Source organism: Bactrocera latifrons, unplaced genomic scaffold (genome assembly GCF_001853355.1).
Source record: "Bactrocera latifrons isolate USDA-ARS-PBARC rearing strain unplaced genomic scaffold, ASM185335v1 scaffold_1060, whole genome shotgun sequence".
NCBI lineage: Eukaryota > Metazoa > Arthropoda > Insecta > Diptera > Tephritidae > Bactrocera > Bactrocera latifrons.
This window is the reverse complement of record NW_017534476.1, coordinates 16,883-38,981: the sequence shown is the minus strand read 5'-3', so window position 1 is coordinate 38,981 and position 22,099 is coordinate 16,883. Positions and strand designations below refer to the sequence as shown.

The 22,099-nt window shown below is 33.3% G+C and overlaps 1 protein-coding gene and 1 pseudogene across 1 annotated transcript; both read right to left on the bottom strand.

Annotated features, from left to right (window-relative positions):
- Window positions 1-277: 277 nt before the first annotated feature.
- On the bottom strand, window positions 278-1,983 carry LOC108970250 (annotated as a pseudogene).
- A 2,312-nt stretch (window positions 1,984-4,295) lies between these two features.
- LOC108970258 (xylulose kinase) lies at window positions 4,296-20,149 on the bottom strand. The gene is made up of 7 exons (XM_018935546.1): window positions 19,875-20,149; window positions 16,787-16,908; window positions 16,627-16,738; window positions 9,572-10,287; window positions 8,655-8,876; window positions 4,654-4,843; window positions 4,296-4,593 (listed from the first exon to the last, which is right to left on the bottom strand). The coding sequence occupies exons 1-7, from the start codon at window positions 19,935-19,937 to the stop codon at window positions 4,324-4,326; spliced, it is 1,695 nt and encodes a 564-aa protein (XP_018791091.1). The 5' UTR covers window positions 19,938-20,149; the 3' UTR covers window positions 4,296-4,323.
- Between the last annotated feature and the right edge of the window lie 1,950 nt (window positions 20,150-22,099).

Genomic DNA, 22,099 nt, shown 5'->3' with positions numbered 1-22,099 from the left:
CCAGAAATTGAACGGCCCGACCAATAAAAATGTTGCATTTTACTTATTGACGTTGAAGTCTGTTACTAATTAATAGTGTTATAAATTAATAGTTTAAATGAATTCTTTTGATTTAAAAACGTATTTTGTGTTGATGTGATAGTTTCTACTTTTTATTACATATATAATACTTACATATACAGATATGTTTATGCATATATGTACAAGAGACTAAAGCTTTATATCATTAAGTGAATTTTAATCAAATAAATGTGAAAATGTGAAAAATTAAAAAGTTTACTTTATTAAATAGTGTTATATGTTTATAAAGTAATCATACTGTTTTTTATTTGATCTGTTAAACGCTTAGCAATATTGGTTTCATTCGCATTTCCTATTGTTTCAGTATAACTAGCATCGACTTCTTCGACTTCTATTGCTATATTGGCAAGTGATTCCACATTAAAAAGAGTGCAAATATTATGAAGAGCACAACATACGATCAAAATTTGCACCACTTTTTCTGGGGCATAATGTAGTTCTCTAACAGCTAAAAGGCATCGGAACCGCGCTTTTAATACTCCATACTTTTGAAAATTTGTAGTTGTAGTAACTTTCAGCAGAGTTTTCAGCAGCATTTCTGTATGAAGTTAAAAACCATGGCTCAAGCGGATATCCAGAGTCCCCTAAAAGAAAAAAAATTAAGTTAGCAAAATAAGTGATGCATATAATAGCTAATGAGTAAAATTAACGAATGTGTATATGCTCACCAAGAATGCGAATTCCTATTTCTCCATTCACATAGTTGGTTTGTAAATATTGGCGCTCATTTCACAAATTCCACACATGTGAATAATGACACGCCCCAGCAAACCGACCGTTAACGACTTTTATCATCATCTTATGATCATATATCTAGGTTTTGGAAACAATATTTATAAAAAAACAAAGATAAATTAAAAAACAATTGCCTTACCACCATAGCGTTTATACTATGCTTTAATTTCCTATTGAAATATAAGTGCTCATTCACTACCGGTCGTACCATTTGGATGTGAGTACCATCCACCACTCCAATTAATCCTGGAATTCCAGACACTGAGGAAAAAGCTCGTTTCGCTTCATTTATCTCCTCTGAAGACATTGCAAAAGTTATGTGTTTTGGTCATAGCACTTTCTCAATTGCTTTACAAACTTCAAACACACAATGCGAAACAGTTTGTTGAGCTAGTCCTGTATGGTGATCTTGTCCAATTTGCTGTTGATACCCTCCCTGCGCCAAAAATTTTAAAGTTGCCGCTAATTTCACAATTTCGGGTATTCCTGTGGACCTGCGTGGAGTTTTAGCTCACTACTTATGCTATCCAACACATATTTGAATGCTTGATTAAGCGAAAGTTTTGCACGAAACTATTTACGAGTAGAAGTACAAACAAGTTTAAAGAATCGCATTACACTTTATCATTTAAACTTACCTTTTTTCACTAAGACTCATCACATTAGACTTGTCTCTAATAATTTTCCACTCAACTCGTTCATTTTTTGTGTTTCCCTCCCATAACACAATGGAATCCATATTCAAACCTTTTTTATTGACTTAAAATTACTATTATATATAAAACTCTGCAAATTTAATTATATTTTTCTGTCAAGTTTCTGCACTTCTTCACTTTTCTGTTATTGATTTTGCTTTCATTCTCCTTCGTTTCGGTCAGTAATGTCAACTATACTGGAGATATGTCAACGGGAAAACATTGCAATACTGTTTACAATGCAAAAGTGTCACAGAGTACCGATTGCCCTTCGCAACGCAATTCACTTTCGCAACGCATAGCTATTCGTAACGCCTTATAGAGTAACCCCCCAGAAACGTGTCAGACAGTTAAAATAAACAATGTCCTAGTACCCCACGCGAATGAAGTAACTTATCTTGGGATTCACGTGGATCGAAAGCCCACGTGGCGAAAACATATAGCGAGTAAAATAACTTGCATGAAGTTAAGAGTATCAAATTTAAATTGGCTTTTAAGCAAAAATTCTAAACTTAGCGTAGACAACAAAAACAAAGTTCTGTTATACAATGCAATCATAAAACCAATTTGGACGTATGACATATCAACTGTGGGGTACGACTTATACAACTAACATTGATAAATTTCAGAGGTTCCTATCTAAAATGCTTAGAACAATCACAGGTGCACCATAGTATATGCGTAATGAAAACACTCATAAAGATCTTGATATTCCAATGGTTAAGAAGGATATAGAGGACAGCATAAACTTCGCGAACATCCAAACCCATTGGCTAATGCTTTGATAAATTCCTCCAATCAAATTCGTTTAAAAAGAAGCTGGTAGATCAGCTTGCTAGAGAGCAACATTCTACCAACCACAGCTTCTTTAGTTTAAATTGATATTATATAAGATTTCAATACTTATTGTTTGGCTTTAGCAAGCAGATCTGACAAATAAAAAAAAATATATATTGAAAAAATAAAAAATAAAACGGCGGCGAAGAACTGATAAGGAGCATGCGTTAGCTTCTTTGTAGAATATGGTCGGACGAAAGCATGTCCAACGATTGGAAATTAAGTGTGCTCTGTCTTATCCACAAAAAGGGAGACCCACAATCTCCGTCAACTACCGTCTATAAGTCTCCTCAACATCACATATAAGGTTCTATCCAGTATTGTGTGAAAGGTTAAAGCTCACCGTCAACAAACCTGAATCAACCTTATCCGTGTGGCTTTAGGCCTGGAAACTCTACAACTGTCCAGATATTCGCCATACGTTAAATCTTGACAAGGCACCGTGAAAAGAGGATCGACACACACGACCTCTTCGTCGATTTTAAAGCTGGTTTTGACAGCACGAAAACGAGCTGCCTTTATGCCGCGATGTCTGAGGTTGGTATCCCGGCAAAACTAATACGGCTGTGTAAACTGACGTAGAGCAGCACCCAAAACTGCGACAGGATCGAGAGGGACCTCTCCGCGCCGTTCGATACAAATCAAGGTTTCAGACAAGGGGACTCTCCATCGTGCGACTTCTTCTTTAATCTTCTATAAGAGTTTACAGCTGATGATATTGATATCTAGTTAGTTCTGCGTTCTCCAGACTGGATAATTGAACGATGGCAAGACGWAATATCTCCTGTCATCAAACAAACAGTCGTCGCACTCGCGACATGACTCCCACGTCACTGTTGACAGTCATAACTTCGAAGTCGTAGACAATTTCGTCTATTTTATTACCAAGATGAACAGCAACAACAATGTCAACCTCGAAATCTAACGCAGAATAACTCTTGCCAACAGGTACTGTAGACTCAGTAGGCAATTGAGAAGTAAAGTCCTCTCTCGGCGAACAAGAATGAAACTCTATAAGTCACATATTATTCTCGTCCTTCTATGTGATGCAGAGTAATGGACAATGACATCTGATGAGTCGACGTTACGAGTTTTTGAGAGAAAGGTTCTGCGAAAGATTTATGGTCCTTCGCGTTGGCCACGGCGAAAATCGCATTCGATGGAACTGTATGAGAAATACGACGACATTGACATAGTTCAGTGGGGAGCAGAGGAAGAGGAAGACCTTCACTTCGTTGGAAAGGCCAGGTGCAGAAAGACTGCCTTCGCTTGGAATCTCCAATTGGTGCCACGTGGCGAAAAGAAGAAACGACTGGCGCGCTGTTAATTCTGCTATATTCGCGTAAGCGGTGTCTATGCCAGTAAAGAAGTTTAGTTTTAGGTGATACCTACAACTGATAGGTGAACAAAATATAATAGGTTGTAGCAACACGTTTATTACGATATGTCAAAATTCAAAATAAAATCTGATAACAAATGTTTCGAATTCACATGGATGCAGTGAAAGCGAATTATGGGTATTCGTAGCTTTGCTACGATGGATTGCGTGATAGGGCTGATTAACTTTTTTATCGTACTACATTTGATAATTATGTTCGCYTTTGGAATATGTTTTATTTTTAATAAAATGACCTGCAATTAAATAAAGACGCAGAGTTTGTCATTTGCCTTGGAGCGTAAACTGTCTCGGCTCGGCCCTAACCAAATTTGCGCGGAATTTTTTTTCTTATCTTAATTTCTTTCAGTAATATGAAATGAGAATAATCCATGAAATGTTATTGAGGATAATTTTATCTTAATATATTTTCACTTTCGAATAAAAAATATGGTTGAACATTAATATATAAAATTTAAGGAAAAGTTTAATGAACAATTAGTATTTTTATAATATTAAAACTTTAGTAAGTTTGGATATTTTTTGGTATTTAAAATAATTACCAATGGGAATGTTTGCTATACATTTATTGAAGTGCGTTCAATTTCGTGCCAAAACTACTGCCATTTTGCGATACCGCTCTAGCATTGGTGCATAGATTTGTTCACAATCTTTGCTGGGTTCACAAATTAATTTAAAAAGATTTGGAATAAATTGCATAATATAATCATGATAGCTTAACGGTGTTAATGTTGTATTATCTATATTGATATTTCCGTTGCTTATATCATTGGATGCTTTAATTGAATTTAAATAAAGAGAATATTTTGCCCGGTATGCCGCACCAAATAAAGCCGCTTCACTCTCACTCTGCAGAAAGAAATTGTATTAGGCTTATAAATATACTTCTTAATACAGGTCACTCTTAACCTGCACAAAAACTGGAGCATTGAAAACATCCGAAACAACTTGTAAAATCGATTTATTTACAGAAGCGCCCCCTGTAGCTATTATTTTTGTATCGCTGCCGAAATGAAATCCCATGTCCGCAGCTACAGCTCGTTTATGCAACATCTGTCCCTCAATCAAGGCACGAATTTCAGTTTGAGGCGATAAAAATCTGAAACAAAATACATATGTTTTTTGTGAATAACAGGTATATAATTATCACAATTTGTTTAAAATTTGGGGGTGCGAAGCAAGGAAATGAGCAGCCGACTGATAAAATAGCATCTTGAAACTAAAACCATATGCTATGCTCGAATAATACAAAAGACTAAAGGTTATTGTGCAAACTAAAAAGTAGTAGTGATTTATATAGGCTTCCGGTGTTGTGGAAGCCAATGTTAACACTTTTGAAAAAAAAAACCATGATTAGAAAACTTGCAGGTTCGACAGCGAACAGATCTATACAAATACACCTTAAGGAGGTGTGAGAGAAGAGGGATATTCTTTGAATCTTAACAATGAATAAATTGCTGTTAGATCTAGAAAATAAGGGGACAGATTGTTTTAGTTTACTCTGAGGTTATGGCGTTTCCGAATATCGGTAAATTTCTGAATACCCTCACTAATATTATGCTAATAATATCATGCGGACTAAACTTAAATGCTAGCAAACTGTTCTTTGTATGTTCTTTACTAGGAAGCATAGTTCTCTAGAAGTTATGCCGCTATTATTAAATGATAACAGGTTAACGATTGGCGATAAGGCACTAATTTTAGACAGAAAGCTTTTATGGAAATCAAACATAAACAATAGGAGGAGGAAAGCCACTGAAGTACTTTACATCTGCAAAAGGATGGTAGCGTCCAAATAGGGATTAACGTTTCGGGTAGATCATTGGCTCTACACAGTAGTTGTTTGACCGATTATGACATACGGTATACTGATATGGTAACTAATAATGGAAAAAAAAAAACACCGGCTTGGGCACAAGAAAAAAATTACAAAGTGCAACAACAAGAACAACGTCGTTTTACATTTAATGCCAACGGACTTGTAATCTTGTATAATGTAAGACCTAAGCAAATGGCAGCAAAGTCCGCTCTTAGATTGAGAGAATACTCCAAATTAGTAGCCTATAATAAGGGACATTCAGTGATACTTAGTACGTTCTAGTTTTTACCCACTACCACGAATTTTAAAAGTATAGAATTCAAAATAAATGTGGTTCTCAATATTGTCTTCCCTTCCAGAGAAGAGTGGGAAAGGGGCGAGATGGACAGGGACGCGGGGATAAGCATCTATACATATAAGTTCAAAATACATAATCGACTGGGAGGTAGTGTCTTTTCAAAAAAATTCGATACTAAAATTATCTTCCGTTTACCAGACCTGTCTTCCAAGTGCAGATCGTAGCAATCATAGAAAGTCATACTCTTCTGACAAGGAGTGACCTCAGTAAGAGTATATTTATATATACGGATAGCCAAGCGGCTTCGAAATCACTTAAGTCTCCTAGCGTTTCGTCAAAGATAATGAGAGATTGTGTTGATCTCTTAGTGGAGCTAACAACATGTTTCACTATTAACCTGCAATGGCTTCCAGGGCATAGTGATATTCCTGGTAACTGTGAAGTAGATAAACTAGCCAGAACAGGCCTTACTCAAATGTTAATTGACGAACGTGTTATAAATTTAGTCTCTATAGATGATATCGTAATAAAATTTCTCGCTAAAAATAAAAACTTCCATAGCGTAATAGCGAATGGCGTTAAAGATGTTCTCTCCAAAGTGGAACAACATCTAAAAAAAAACTCTTTTTGAAGAACACCATTCTGAGAAAAACGCGTTTAAAGATTGGAGCTATGTTGCCCACTCTGTCCCTGTATACAAAAAGAAAAAAAAAAAAAAAAAAAGACTGTAGCGACCGTAATAATTTGAATTCCGATTTCAAAATTTGAGAGAATATTTATTACAGTGTTGTAAATTGATTTCTCGAAAATTTCACAATCCGAAGATTCCTTAAGTTCGTCAATATATTTCAATAACAGACAAAGTGGTTTAAAATTGATTATGAATGGAACTGTTATAGGACCGTGGTCTAAGTTTTAGCCCTAATATAACACATTCCATTTATCTGGTTGGCGGTATCTCAAATAAATCAATAAATATCTCGGAGAACAAAAGTAATGAAAGGAAGAGTCCTGAATGTCGAATTTGCGAGAGTCAGATTCACCCGACCTTAGCCCTTCCTTGCTTATTTAATATAAACTTTCTTAAACTCCTGAAAATAAATGAACTTAGCCCTTTCCTTTACAAATGGAATTTAAAACTGTTATATGTGAAGTAGGAATGATTTTGATTTCGCCCATTTTCACACCGTAACATAGAAATGTCTATAAAATGTTATACACCAAATTTCCTTGAAACTGATCGATCATTGTTGAGGTATGAAATTTCACCTGTGAGTAGACGGTGGCAAGTCCATTGCTTTAGCGCAGGTTCCTATGCAGCCCTTCCGTACAATTTTTACTTTAAGATTTTAAACTTCATGTTATTGTGTGAGCTATCACACTTTTGTTAAATCCATTTCCAGCTTCTCTGCTTTAAGTATTAAAGAAAACACAGAAACTTCAAATTCTATGGGGAATGTTTATTATCATTCGAAAAAACATTTTTTATTTTTTGAAGATTATTTCTTTCAAATGTTGGCCGTGGTTCCGTCTCCGATGGTCCATCCGTGGAGTTCAATTTTCGATGACTAGTTCAAGTAATTCGACTGATAACTGGCGAATGATTTGCTGCTCCAAGGCTTGAATCGAAGCGGGATTGTTCGCATAGACTTAGACCTTACATATCCCAAAAAAGTTTAACAGTATGATATAACATGATCATTAAATCGAACGACCGACCCAAAACCTGAAATTATATGCTCTCCGAAGTGTTCTCTCAATAAATCCATTGATTCATGCGATTTGTCGAAGTGATATCGTCTTGTTGAAACCAAATGTCGCCGAGATAATGAGCCACGGTGTTTATCAAGGCGCGATAACAGTTGCCATTGACGGTTACGTTCTCACCGACATCATTTTTGAAGAAATATGGACCGATGATACCACCGACCCACAAACCACATCAAACCGATGCTTTTTATGAATGAAATGGGAGCTCTTGAATCTTTTCATGTTGCTCTTCGTCCCAAATGCGGCAATTTTGCTTGTTTGCATACCTATTGATCCAGAAATGGGTCTCATCGCTGAACAAAATTTGGCTCGAATACGTCATACGTCGTTGTTCAGGCGGAAGTCTTTTCATGATGAAATGCCAAACAATACTGAACAAAAATAACAAAACACCTTGACATGAGTCACGCGATATCTGTCAAAAAAAAAATGCTATTGAAAAAATACCTATACTTGGATCACCCGTTTGTTTTCAACATAACTCACTGTATGAAGATGTTCTAGAAAAAAATGAGCTCAAGCAGCATATATTTGTGTTTTTAAATTAGTGGATTAGCTATTATGGCAATTAATAGATTTTAGCTGCAATACTAAGTTTCATTAAAATATCTACATTGTTCCTTAAATTACCGCTTACGATTGTAGGCGGACGAGCGAAAGAAGCGGTAAATAGATGTTCGGAATTTAACATTTAACGTCATTTAGCTCATTTTTATATATGTATGTTCCTATATACATATGTATATGTAATGTATTTCGAACTCGATTAGATTTACGTGTTATAAATAATCCGAACAAAACTATTACACTCTGCTGTTGCATGTTACATTTCATTATACTATTATTATATATAGTAGAATAGCAATAAAGAACGTTTATAGTTTATAAAACCAATAAAAATTGTATTTTCCTTCAAACTTTATTTCCTAGAGTTATAGATTATGAGCATACAACATACATATATCAGCATCATAACAAAAGAGTTAAATACATAAGTAATAAAATATTTAGATTAGAACTTACTTTTGCACACCTTTCGACGTCTCAGAAGTTTCCCCCGAATTACTTCTAGTCCAGCGCAAGACTCCTTGTGCATTAGGTATTATTTCAATTGAATGGAAATGTAAAGCCATATTGCCGAAATTTCCTCGTGGTGTGGAATCAAGTAATTCATTAAACTTCTTCCAATCACTATTGACCTCAGTTTTATTAAAATAATCCCGTACCAGAGATCCGTTTCGAAAACTAACAACAAAAAAACGAAAAATTATAAAATAAGTTCATTACTTTGTATGGTAATAGTTACTGTAATTTGCAAAAAATTAATTGAAACAACTGCATATACCATCTTGAACAAAGGCGATCGCTTGTAGAAAATTGTGTTGCTGTTAGTCGGGAACTGGGATGGAACGCAGACCATCATACCGGTGGCAACAATAAAGATTTAACGAACAAAAAAATTTGCACCTTCTAAATTTACAAAAGAAACCATAATGTTGAAAATGTATATACCTATACAAATATTTTTGATACAAAACTATTAATTCAATCAATCAATAGTTTACAGGTTGGAAGGTGCGTCAAAAAAAGCAAGTAAAGCGCCATCGACTTGCCAATCAAAATTAGGAATCTTGAAAAGTAATTCAAGACAGGAAGATTTTATTATTTCTATTCAAACAATACAAACTTCAACGAAAGAGAAAATTCTTCTGATATTCTGAAAATAGAAATGAAAAATTAGTAATTTCATTAAGTTGCTTGAACTTATGTATTGCAGACACCTCTATCAACTTTTTCCAAATTATATGGCGATCGTCTGTGTTATACTGCACATTCTACGTGAAAATTAATACACGAAATATGCAATATTGTTAATGCGTGCTGCAGGTTTTATTTAAAACTAATTTAAGAAATGAAAATGCAATATTTTAAAAACGTACCATAACAAACCCATAAATTGACGAATTTCAGTTGGGTGACATAGCACATGTCCTTCTTCAAGATGAGGCTGCACTTTTAAATTCATCATTAATGTATCGCTTGTTCCCAAAGACATGACTAAGCTATCTTGCTCAATTACCATTCCAGAAAGCGCTGATAAATTATCACCCGTAAAGGCTGTAACTTTACATTCAACAGGAAACCCGAAACGTTGCACGAAGAAATCAGAAACATTTCCAATTATGGAGCTAGTAGGAACTGGTTCCCCTAAGCGCTCCTCCAGATCAGGAGCACAGGAGTTCAAGCATGGTTTCGACCATTTTTTTTCTTTAATATCAAAAAGATTCATTCCCGATGCATCACCATAATCTATAGGTGCAATATCGCCTAGAAATACCGAAGCTAAAAAGCTGCTAACCAAAGAAATGCGTTGGGTCTCTTCATAAGCATGCGAACGCTCTTGGTAAATTTTACGAATTTGTGGGCCAGTAAATCGAGCATAACACTTTGATCCAGTGATTTTAACCATCTCCATACGTCCTCCAATTGCAGTTTCCATTTCTATGCATTGCTTCTCTGTTGAACCATCCATCCAAATTGGTGTACGATTCAACGTAAAAGCGGAATCATCTATTTGAATATGAAGAAACTTATCGGAATCCAAGTTCTTTAAAGTTTGAACACCACGACGAGACCAATATAAAGAACCATGTTGCTGTCAAACAAATAAATTTAGTTTAAAAGAAATAAATGTAACTCACATAAATTAAACCCAAACCTCTTCCTCAAATCAAAAGGGGTATGCTGGAATCCGTCCATAAGAGTCAGAAATTGTTAATATTACAATGACCATAACCATACTAAGACATATATATGAATTTGTGACCTCTCTTCAATATTTGTCGTAAAATAGTTAGTTTAACAGTACAGCCTTGGTAGGCCTAAGGAGTGAATTGTAATTTACGTAAAAAAAAAAAACAAACAACAGCTAAGGAAATTCAAATATTTTTTATTTAAAGGTCTCAATATACCATTAATCAAACCGCCTTCACACGCAGGAACGAATTCGATGAATCCAATTTTCAAGTATACTTGTATTGACTTACATATATACAGTTACTCGATTTATTGATCGAGTGTGCACAACTTAAATAAATGTTTCTTTGCTGATGTACTGTGCTAAGAGTACTGTTAATACTTACACGCTAATACTTCCATTCTTTTTTCATTTTCTCATTGAACTCACTTACGTCGCTGAGTTCATTGCGGATAGCTGAACGCGAAAACACATTCGATCAATTGTTTGGGTATAGAAGCGAATGTTGGATTTGTACACATTTTGTCGGTAGAAACAAAAGAAATTATTACATTTATATTATTGTATTTTTTTCATAAAATTTAACAACCTTGATAGAGAATATCTTACGAGAAGGGCCTCACACAAAATCACAATAGAAGCCTGCCAGAAACTAATAAGCAGCATGCCTACCAAAATCTGCAAGCAAAATCTGTCGTTCTGCAAGCGAGGGACTGCTATTCGAAAGAACATTCTTTATTTTTTGAAGATTATTACTTTCAAATGTTTTCCTCGGTTTTGTCTCAGATGGTCCATCCGTTGAGTTCAATTTTCGATGACTAGTTCAAGTAATTCGACTGATAACTGGCGAATGATTTGCTGCTCCAAGGCTTGAATCGAAGCGGGATTGTTCGCATAGACTTAGACCTTACATATCCCAAAAAAGTTTAACGGTATGATATAACACGATCATTAAACCGAACGACCGACCCAAAACCTGAAATTATATGCTCACCGAAGTGTTCTCTCAATAAATCCATTGATTCATGCGATTTGTCGAAGTGACATCGTCTTGTTGAAACCAAATGTCGCCGAGATAATGAGCCACGGCGGTTATGAAGGTGCGATAACAGTTGCCATTGACGGTTACGTTCTCACCGACATCATTTTTGAAGAAATATGGACCGATGATACCACCGAACCACAAACCACACCAACCGATTCTGAATTAAATGGCAGCTTTTGAATCTTTCCATGAATTTAGAGATCCGCTTACCACAAAAATTATTTTTACATCATTGGTGAGGCCCATATTAGAGTATGCTTCTGTGGTTTGGAATCCAAAAAGCTAAACGAACCATTCCGAAAAATATGTCACGATTTCAATTCTCATTTCAGCACTTTTGATCTAACAGACTCACTCTTTACCATTAAAAAATACATTTTATCTACTCTTAACAAGTAACATTTAAAAATAATAAGCTTACTTTAATCTAATTCTTAATTTTGGCTGTTGAAATTATTGTTTCTGTAGCTGAGTAGCTTAAGATCGCAACGCTTAAAGCTCTCTTGCCTTTTATGACTCGGCTAATTCCGCTCGTTTGCGGATTGTGCCCCTCGCGTCGGTTGGGCGGGAGGAGGATAATCGTTGGGTATTATTATTATAAAGTTTGAAGAGAATTTGGTTTATTGCTAAAGACTAATAACTTTAAATAACCCCACAAGAAGTAGTCTAAATGTATTAAATCACAACTTCTTGTGACTTCCATGTCACAATTTCTTAAATTAATTGAAGCTTCAAACTTTTCTCGCAACAATTCGGTTGTTAGCACATAGCTTCGTCTTACTGAAACCAGTTGTTATCAATTGCGGCTCTCTATTGACAATTGCCCTTTAGGTGAATGCAATGATTGTTTATGAATAATTTGTTGATTTTCCTCGCACTAGAATTTATAGCTTTGTTTATTTACCGCACCACTCAGATGAAAGTGAGCCTCCTCATCGGAGATTATTTTGAATGGTTATCAAGTTGGTAAAATCAGCAAATTGTTTAAGGATACAAGCCCAAATACTTTTTCAAAATTCGCCAGGTTGTAGTTTCCCAATTCTTGAGAACGCCTTGGAATCGACAAATTGCGTTCGTCAGAAACACTTGTCTGAACGCCAGGAATAATTTCATTGCCTCGAGCGGTTCTTTATCTTTACGCTCGAAATTGTAAACAATTCGATTAATAAACGACAGGAAAGCGATAATAAAATTTAATAATTAGTAACCTTGTTCTTGCGTATATCTTTCCATGATGAAAAAGTAAACATCATGCTGTAGACACAAATGGACAGGGGCCGCTTGAAGTCTGTCGCCTCCATTTGTCAATCATTGAAATATGACACATCTTTATAGACACAGTTACTTAACTGTGTCTCTAACTACAAGTATACTCTGTGCCCAAAAAATAAGGTGACATTGTATTTATTTTGAAAATTATCCCCTTCAAAGCAATCCCCTCCCGATGTAATGCACTTATGCCAACGGATTTTCCCGAAACTTCACTTTCCGGGATGGCCTTCAGTTCCGTCTTCGCTGCGGCTTGAATCTCCTCTATCGTATAAAAACGGTGTCCCCGGAGCGGTCTTTTGAGCTTGGTGAACAGCTAGAAGTCGCACGGCGCCAGATCAAGTGAATGCGGTGATTGTGGAACGATATGGGTTGAGTTTTTGGCGAAATGATCACGAATTAYGAGGGCAATATGGGATGGTGCACTATCGTGGTGTAAAAACCAAGAATTGTCTTTCCACAATTCCGGCCTTTTTAGGCGGATAGCTTTATACAAACGACGCATAACGTTCAAATAATATTCCTTGTTGGCTGTTTGACCGGTTGGAAGGAATTTATAATGCACAACACCACGATAATCGAAGAAAACAGTCAACATGACCTTGATTTTTGAGCGACTTTGGAGCGATTTTTTTGGTCTAGGCTCTCTTTTGGCACGATATTCGTTCGATTGATCGGTTATTTCGGTACCAGTCGAGATTTGACGCGCTTGGGACCCAAAAAATCCTTCAAAATGGTATTGGCTGAGCCTTTCAATATGCCAACTTCATCAGCAAGGTCTCTAATTGTTAATCGACAGTTTTTCAACACCAAATCTTTGATTTGTTGAACGTGAGCTTCGTCGGTTGAGGTTGATGGTCGCTCTGGACGCTATTCGTCTTCGACACGTTCACGGCCGGCTTGGAACTCACTATACTACTTGTAAAAACTTTTTTAGACATAGCCTCATCACCAAAGGCTTTTTGCACCATCCTCAACGTATCCGCAGCAGAAAATTGATTCCGTAAACAAAATATAATGTAAATTCTTTGCTCAACAAATTCGATATCGCAAAAAACGAAAAACCCACTTTTAGTAGCTCACAAAACGACACGTATGTCAAACACTAATGAATATTTTGACATGAAATTTGACATAAATGTGACTGACAGTACTATCAACCTAAAAAAAAAATAATTCTCCAAATCTTTCGACGCTCGCAGTTTAAATTCAAATGTTCAAATTCACCTTATTTTTTCGACACAGTATTTTAATATTTGACAGATGTCGCTTTAAGTCTGTCGACTCCTTTGTGTTTATAGAATTATTGATTACAACAAAAAATAAATAAATTACACATCATGACACTAACAGCCGTCCGTCTAACGGTTTTCTTTATTTTTTCCTTATTATCTGATAGAAAAATTTGTATCTCGGCTCCAACTATTTAAAAAAATAATTTGTTTAGTGGATTTAGTAGGAAATTAAATGGTCTTTAAAAAATCTTTAAAACGATTTTTTCGTAAACCCAACAACTTAAAAGGCATTAACGTTTAAAATTTTATTTTAAAGAAAAAAGTTTGTTTCTTATGAATTTTATAACTCAATGAAAAATTTTCTGCTCTACAAAAAATATATATAATGTAGAAATTTTTGTCAGAATACAAAGGAAAAGTTTTTAAAATGAGATCCTCCGTGAGGTGTCGTGCGCTTGAATCGCACAGCTAGCGATCTTTAGACGCGTTTTTCTCGAAACAGTCTTTTTTGAACTGATACCCAATTTTGTTTTATGGAATTTTCAGAAAAGATTTGGCAATTTAAAGACCTATAATCATCATTAGTAGATATTTGATAACATTATGACACAATTAGTAACAAAAAATAGGTGAAAAAATTAAAAGTTAAACTATTTGTTTATTTATCAATGAATTGTTTCTGTTGGACAAAACTAAAGCACCCCCTACTGTGTTTTTAATGTCTCAATTTTTGAAAAATATAACAGGACTAGTTATGTACATATATTAATTCATATAAAACATAACATTAGTTATATATTCTTTCGAGATACAAAATTTTAAACAAAAAACTTTTCAAAACTATAAATCTGAGTGGAAAAAACTAAAGCACTCCCTAAAATTTGTTAAGAAAAATAGTACCGCGCTAATATAAGGCGTTAGACCGTTAAAAATATTATTGAGATATTTTGTAAAGGGATTTTTGCCTTCGTCAGTGTTCAGTTGCGATTTAAGAATCAAAATTGGAGGAAAATACTTATTCAGCCCACTTTACAAATAATATAACAAGTGATTGGCAAACTGTTTATCTTAACATAAAATCAGTTCAAAATATTCAGTGAATAGATCAGTGGTGCCCCCGATTAATAAAAAAAATTTCAGCAAACTAGCAATGACAAAAAACTACATGAAGAGACAATTCATTGATCAAAAAGGTTGCCCAAATTTATCCCACAGACTTTTGCAATTAAACACCGAAACACTTTTGTTTACTAATTAATGCACGAACAATTAGAAGACGAGATGTTAAGGGCGGGTTGTTCTGTTAGCGTCCCGCTAGAAAGTCCTTTCCTTCAGCAAAAAACTGAGAGGCCAACATCATATTGAGAAGGCCGAAAGGTCAAGGACTCAAGCCTAAGTTTTATATTGCGACCATTAAATATGGCGGTGGTAATGTTATGATATGGAGCTCTTTCTCTGGGCACGGGACTGCACCTATACATATAATAAATGGAATAAGGGATCGAACTATAGGCATTGAAAAACTTGGTTGTGAAGTTATAGAGTTGATCTTTTAGAATTCCACTCGATGTCAAATCCATCGAAAACTTATGGGAGATTGTTAATTCCAAAATAAATACGAAAATTGTAAAACCAATGATCAACCATTAGAACCTAAAAAAATTTATTGAATGGCATACCACATGTTATATAGTAAATAATTTAATTTTTCCTATACCTAAAATATGCGTTTCAGTTACCCAAAATAAATGTTTAAATTTTCAGATATTGTTTTCAAACCGATGAAAGGGGTGCTTTAGTTTTGTCCAAATAATTTTTAAACCATAAATGTTTTTGTTATTTTAACTTATTTAATTTTGAAAACTGAAAATAAAAGTTTTATTTTAATAAAAATTAATAAGCAACCCATTGAAAAACGTCAACATTTTACATTTATTTATTTTTATTGTCTGAAAACAGCTAAGTGCGAACTGAACCATAGTAGGGGGTGCTTTAGTTTTGTCCAATACTGTATATACTCTGAAATATAATTTATCCCATTCGTTTCAGATCGTCCACAATAGAAAAATTGTTAGCACCACTCTTAAAGACGGCGTCTGTCTTCCGGTCCACCGGATATCAATTAAAATTGAAAAAAAAAAGAAAAAAAATTCTCTGCACTATATATCACATGTAGAATAAAATGAAAAACCCGAACTCTCAAATAAAAATTTGTATAAAAAAAAACAAATATTGAAAAAATATTGCTTTTACCACACTACCCCCTTAAATCTTACAATCTGAAAGTAATATTCGTGAAACAGCTGGTATGTGTTGCTGACAGAATATAATTTAGCGTGTTATTATTATTTGTCAATGCAAAACAAAATGTTTACTCCTTTTCTCCTCTCCTACTTTTATGGAGATTAGTTAACACTAATTTTATGTTAGAATGCAACCCGTTTGTTATTGTGTGAACAAAAGGAACATATTATCTATGGACATTTAAAGTATTGACTACATTTATTATATACATACATATAAACGGTTTAGTTCTGATATTTTTGGTCAATGTACAATGAATCATTTAAATTGAAATTAGCCATGGTCGAATTTCAAAATATGTACCAGCATTACTTATAACAAAATTTCATTACTTTCCAGATCATGTTCATATTAGAAATGAGATTAAGTTTATATAATATGTACCTGGGCAGAGCCTCCTATCGCCTTCACGGTACTAAGATCAGCACCTTGCATCACCAAACGGTCCAATACAATATCGATTGCTTTGACCCACATAACAGGTTGTACAAAAACCCTTTAAAATAATAATTAAAATAAAATAGATTCTTTCATCTTTTCTTACTCATGAATTCTTGGTCCGAAATTAGCACCACCACTAGTACGAAATTCAGGCAAGTCAGAGTCAAACTTTACTTCCGCAGATGCATTAACCTCCAATTTGGAAGACAACTGTACTGCTTTAAGCTGAAATAAAAAAAATATTAATAGGAATACCTACATACATATGTACACGCATTCACAAGTGTATATATTTATTACACTCCGTCAAATTAGTTAATTTTTAGACTACCGTAAATACAATAAGCTGTCCGTGGCATTTACTCCCAAATAGGGTCCACGTATACATCAATATCTGTTTTAACGCTACATATTTGTTTTAGAAGTGATCGAACAATATAATCAATTGACGCAATAATGTTATCATTTCCCTCTGAGGACTTTGACCTTTGAAAAAAAATCTAAATTTGTGAAGCATTCATTTCAAAACAGCTTTCATTAATTATAAGTGGTGATTTATAAGTACACACAATAAATACATATGAAGTATTAGTAAGATTCTTTTTATTTATTTACACAACTACAACCATCTAAGCAAATTTCGGGATACAATTTACATCATGTTACTTGTTAAAATATATCTAACATACTTTTTTGTCATTTAATATTTTATCTCCAAATTTTGTGCAATATTCCAATTATCATACTTTCCTTAAAGTTATTACCAAATCTCGTAGCCTACCTGTCTCTTATACACATCTCTAACATACTTTTTTGTCATTTAATATTTTATCTCCAAATTTTGTGCAATATTCCAATTATCATACTTTCCTTAAAGTTATTACCAAATCTCGTAGCCTACATACATACATACATATATTTATTATCTGATGAAAAGAGGATGAAAAAATTTGTGAAGGTAATTTTCTAGATTTCTATCTTTCAGGTATGGTATGGGGTATGTACTAATAGGGAAGCTTCTCCAGAAGAGGAACATGTAAAAATAATGTTGCTTACACTTATATTTTTATAAATATTTCCAATTAAAAATTCAAAATTTTGTATTAATAAAACATAGTATTTCTCAATGTTTCACTACAATTTTTCACAAGTTCAACTTTTTATATATATTTACACTCTAAAAGGTAAATTTTAAAATAGCATGCCCCGATTTCGGGGTTAAAATGGGTATGTACGGATAGAGGAAGCCCTCCAGATCAAGAAAATTTATAAATATAGGTGCCGCTGACTTTTGATTTCTGAGTTATATGCATTTAAAGTTCAAAAATTCAACAATTTAAAACACGTGTATTTTTTTAGAACGCGACCGATGGCCGCCAACGCAGAAAAGAGTAAAAAATTGTAATATGTATATAAAAATCTTATATTACAATTATATAAATATTATAATATTATATCACACTATTTTACTTATCTGAGTTATATATCTTTATATATTAAAATCACCTGTCACGTTGTTTGTCCGCGATGGACGCCTAAACTACTCAACAGATTTTAGTAAAATTTAGCACACTGTGTTCAGTTCGAACCAACTTAAAATATAGGATAGGTAAGTCAATTCAAAAATAAACAATACAGTAAAAGCTCGCTTAAATTGACGCCCAATTAAGCGGAGATCTTCATTAACCATGGCCATTATTGATGTGTATTAAGTACAATCTATTAAGCGGACAACTCTATTAACTGATTAGAAACGCTGGTAACCAGACATTGCGAAGGCAGCCTTAAATTCGTAATTATTTCCAATGAAATTTATTTGTATAAAGATATTCAAAATTAGACCTCAATTGCAATCCCTTAGATTCTTATACCGACAAAAATATTCCGCCTTTATTCGTAAATAAAATTTTCACTGCATTGCATAGTATAAAGTGTATACCACAGCAAAGCGTGGCCCCTAGTGTATATATGGAAAAGTGTTCACATATTCAATTTTATCTTGAAAAATCTTCTTTATATTTTTTTTATAATTAAAAAAGAAAAAAGAATCACTCGAAAGTACAAAGAAAGAAAACGCTGTGAAACGCTGAAAAATTCTTCACTTTTGGTTTTCCTCGTAAATATAAACACTCTAAACTCATCAGCATTAATTTGATAATTGAGCTTATTTCAATGCTTAGAGTGTATATTTAAATATAGAGTAAAAAACATGAAACAAATTAGTGAAACATAGAGGAATGCCATATGTTCTTAGTGCAAATTTTTGAATTTCGAAACGTGAATATTTTAAAAAATATTTTCTTTGGATATTCCTCCGCTTCAGAAGCTCCGCTATCCGTACATTCTGCGGAAATTCGGGTTTTTTACCCCTCCGCCAAAGTAATCTTCCATTTCGTCGTAATTTTTAGTAAACAAATGAGGTTCAAACGAGAGTAAAATGTAATTTTTAAAATAAAGATTTTTTAGGTAAAAAACCTACTAAAAGTGTAAAATGTGGATTTATTTAAAAGTTTATAGTGTAAATTAATTAATTTAAAGTGAAAAATGTGAATAAAGTGTGTTTAAAGTGGTGAAATAGCCNGAAAAATGTGAATAAAGTGTGTTTAAAGTGGTGAAATAGCCAGTTGAAATGTCCGAATTTTGCGAATTTTTGAACTTTGAGGTCGAATATCTCCTAAACTAAGCGTTTGCGGTACCTATAACCCTATTTTTTGATCAGGAGAACGTCCTCTTTCCAACGGTACCTTCAAATCGCGGCGCCAAAGAAATCGGAATTGTGCCATCTATTTTTTTGAGCTTGTAAAAATCGTTTGCGTTTTTCTTAAAAATTTAAATAAAATTTTTTATTCATGAGCTTTACTTGGAAAAGTATTGTGTAACTATTATTTTGAGCAGGTGTGTATATTCTTGATCTGGAGGACCTCCTCTATCCGTACATACCAATTTTAACCCCAAAATCCGGGGGTGCTATTCTAAATCGCAGCCGTTAAACAGATTGATGAAATGTTCGATTGATGACTCGGGAACTTTTAAGTCAAATATCTCGAAACTAATCTATTGCGGTACATACATATTTATAACCTTATATATTTTTTAAACAGGACTTCCTCTTTCCAACGGTACATCCAGGTCGCCGTGCCAAAGAAGACAAAATTGTGACAATAAAATGTCTAATATTTATATATTCTTACCTTTTGTGTGCTTAAATCAAAACCTAAATAAGTTGTTTTAACGTCATCGGCTTTTGGAGTCATTTCTAAGAAGTATGTGAAGATTAATTATAATAGCAACTTATAGATTCTAGTTTTAAAGTATTAGACATGAGAAGAAATGTATAAAAAGACTTTAAACTTCTTGTCTGTAAAGAGAAGAACAATTTTCGCTCGGCTTAATAATTTTTAGTCAACAGTACACACTTAGTCCACACTCTCATACAAAGCATTTATATTAAACTGTAATCTTTTCAATCGGCAATCTAAGTACTAAATATCAGCTGTTGTCAGTATTAAACGAATGAACATGAATTATCTAAGTTCCACTATCCACAACTATTTCCCCACAGGCAATAATTATTGGCAATCAACAGTCATTGCCAAATAAAATTACCGTGCGATTCTGTACTGTGATACAGAGTCAAGTCTCCAAATTTGAGATTTTAAGTTAGTGACAATTTTTGAGACTTGAGAGAATTCTGCTATTCTGTAAGTGACAGTCACAAAATCTATTATATTTGAGTATCCAGTGATGTTTCTACACTTGAATGAAAAGAAATATGTATAATCATCAATAAAAATAATAATATATGTTGAATTTGTTTCATTATATTTATGAAAAGTATGTAAAATTTATTATTTTTTAACCGTTTAGTGTTTGAGTTGTGACGATCTCTATTCAGTATATTCAAAATGTCAGACAAGAGTTCTTTTTAGTTTTGTGACCTTCTAAGTATCAGGTCTCAAATTTGAGGCAATGTTTTGAGACTAACGGTAGAGACTGTTTAGTGAATAGTGAGAATAAATTGAGACTTTACCTCAAAATGTCTTAAATAGAGACTGGCTATTAGTCTTAAGGAAATATGTTTTTAGCACTTACTTAATAGATAAATTTATTTATCTGGGATAAATTATTACTATTCTGTAACTCGATTCGAAAAAAAATTTAGTCGAATTCGAATTTTTTTATATTTATTATATATTTATTATAAATTTATTTATCTATTCTGTAACTCGATTCGAAAAAAAATTTAGTCGAATTCGAATTTTTTTATATTTATTATATATTTATTATAAATTTATTTATCTATTCTGTAACTCGATTCGAAAAAAAATTTAGTCGAATTCGAATTTTTTTTATTTTGTAACTCGATTTTCGGATTATAAAGCTAATTTTCGAATCAAATATTAGTTAGCTTTTGAGTCGTAGAAAGCAAAAACGAACGGTGAAACTTTCGCATAATTATAAAGTCGATCCGAATTTCGAATAGAATAAATTTACGAATCGAGATAAAAAAAAAAAWTCTTATTAATAATACACATAAATTACCTATATACCGAAGACAGTTTCATTTCGGTAATATTAAATTTAGTAGAGCGAGTATTAAGACGGCCATGTTAAATTATAAAAATATAGTTCATTTTCAAAATAATTTAATACAATTTTCCAAAAATTAATATTTGGTTTATTATTGTTAATTTGCAGAAAAATGAATGAATGAATTGGCGAATTAAATAAACTTATACAAGCATAAATCAAAATATCAATGCTGATATTAAATTTATTATTTTAACTGCTATATAAAATACATTTGTAGAAAAAAGTATTTTCTCATCCGTAGAATTTATGAAAAATTCCATTTTTTTCATATATTTAAAGTTTAGACCCTTAAGAACATGTCCTCCAAAAGATTTTTAAAAATTAAAATTATTTTAAGAGCTACAGTTACTTTAGTGACGCAGTACCTAGCGTACTAATAAATGACTTAGACTGCCTGAAATTTGACTCACTTTTTTAAACGCGTTTTTCTCGAAACTACTTTTTTCCACACGGTACCGGCATTATCTCAAGTTTTATACGACCGATTTACTTGAAATTTTGTGTGAACCTTCTTTATATAATCCAGGAATTTCAAAAAAAAACCTAAAAAATTGTTTTCATTTCAGGCAGTGTTTTTTTTTCGTGTTCCCTGAGGTAGGGACTATAACAGCATCCTTACTGATTAAGAATTACATTTGATTTTTTTTCAGACCACCAGGAGAGTCAGGATAATGTCACCTTGCGTAATTTTTTTTACACCTGTCTCTCCCCCCTCTCTAATTATTTTAATTTTTAATATTTTTTGTAAAATTTTTTTTCTGTATTCTTAAGATATCAATAAAAACACCATAAAAAAAGGATAATAAAAATATTTTTTGGTTTT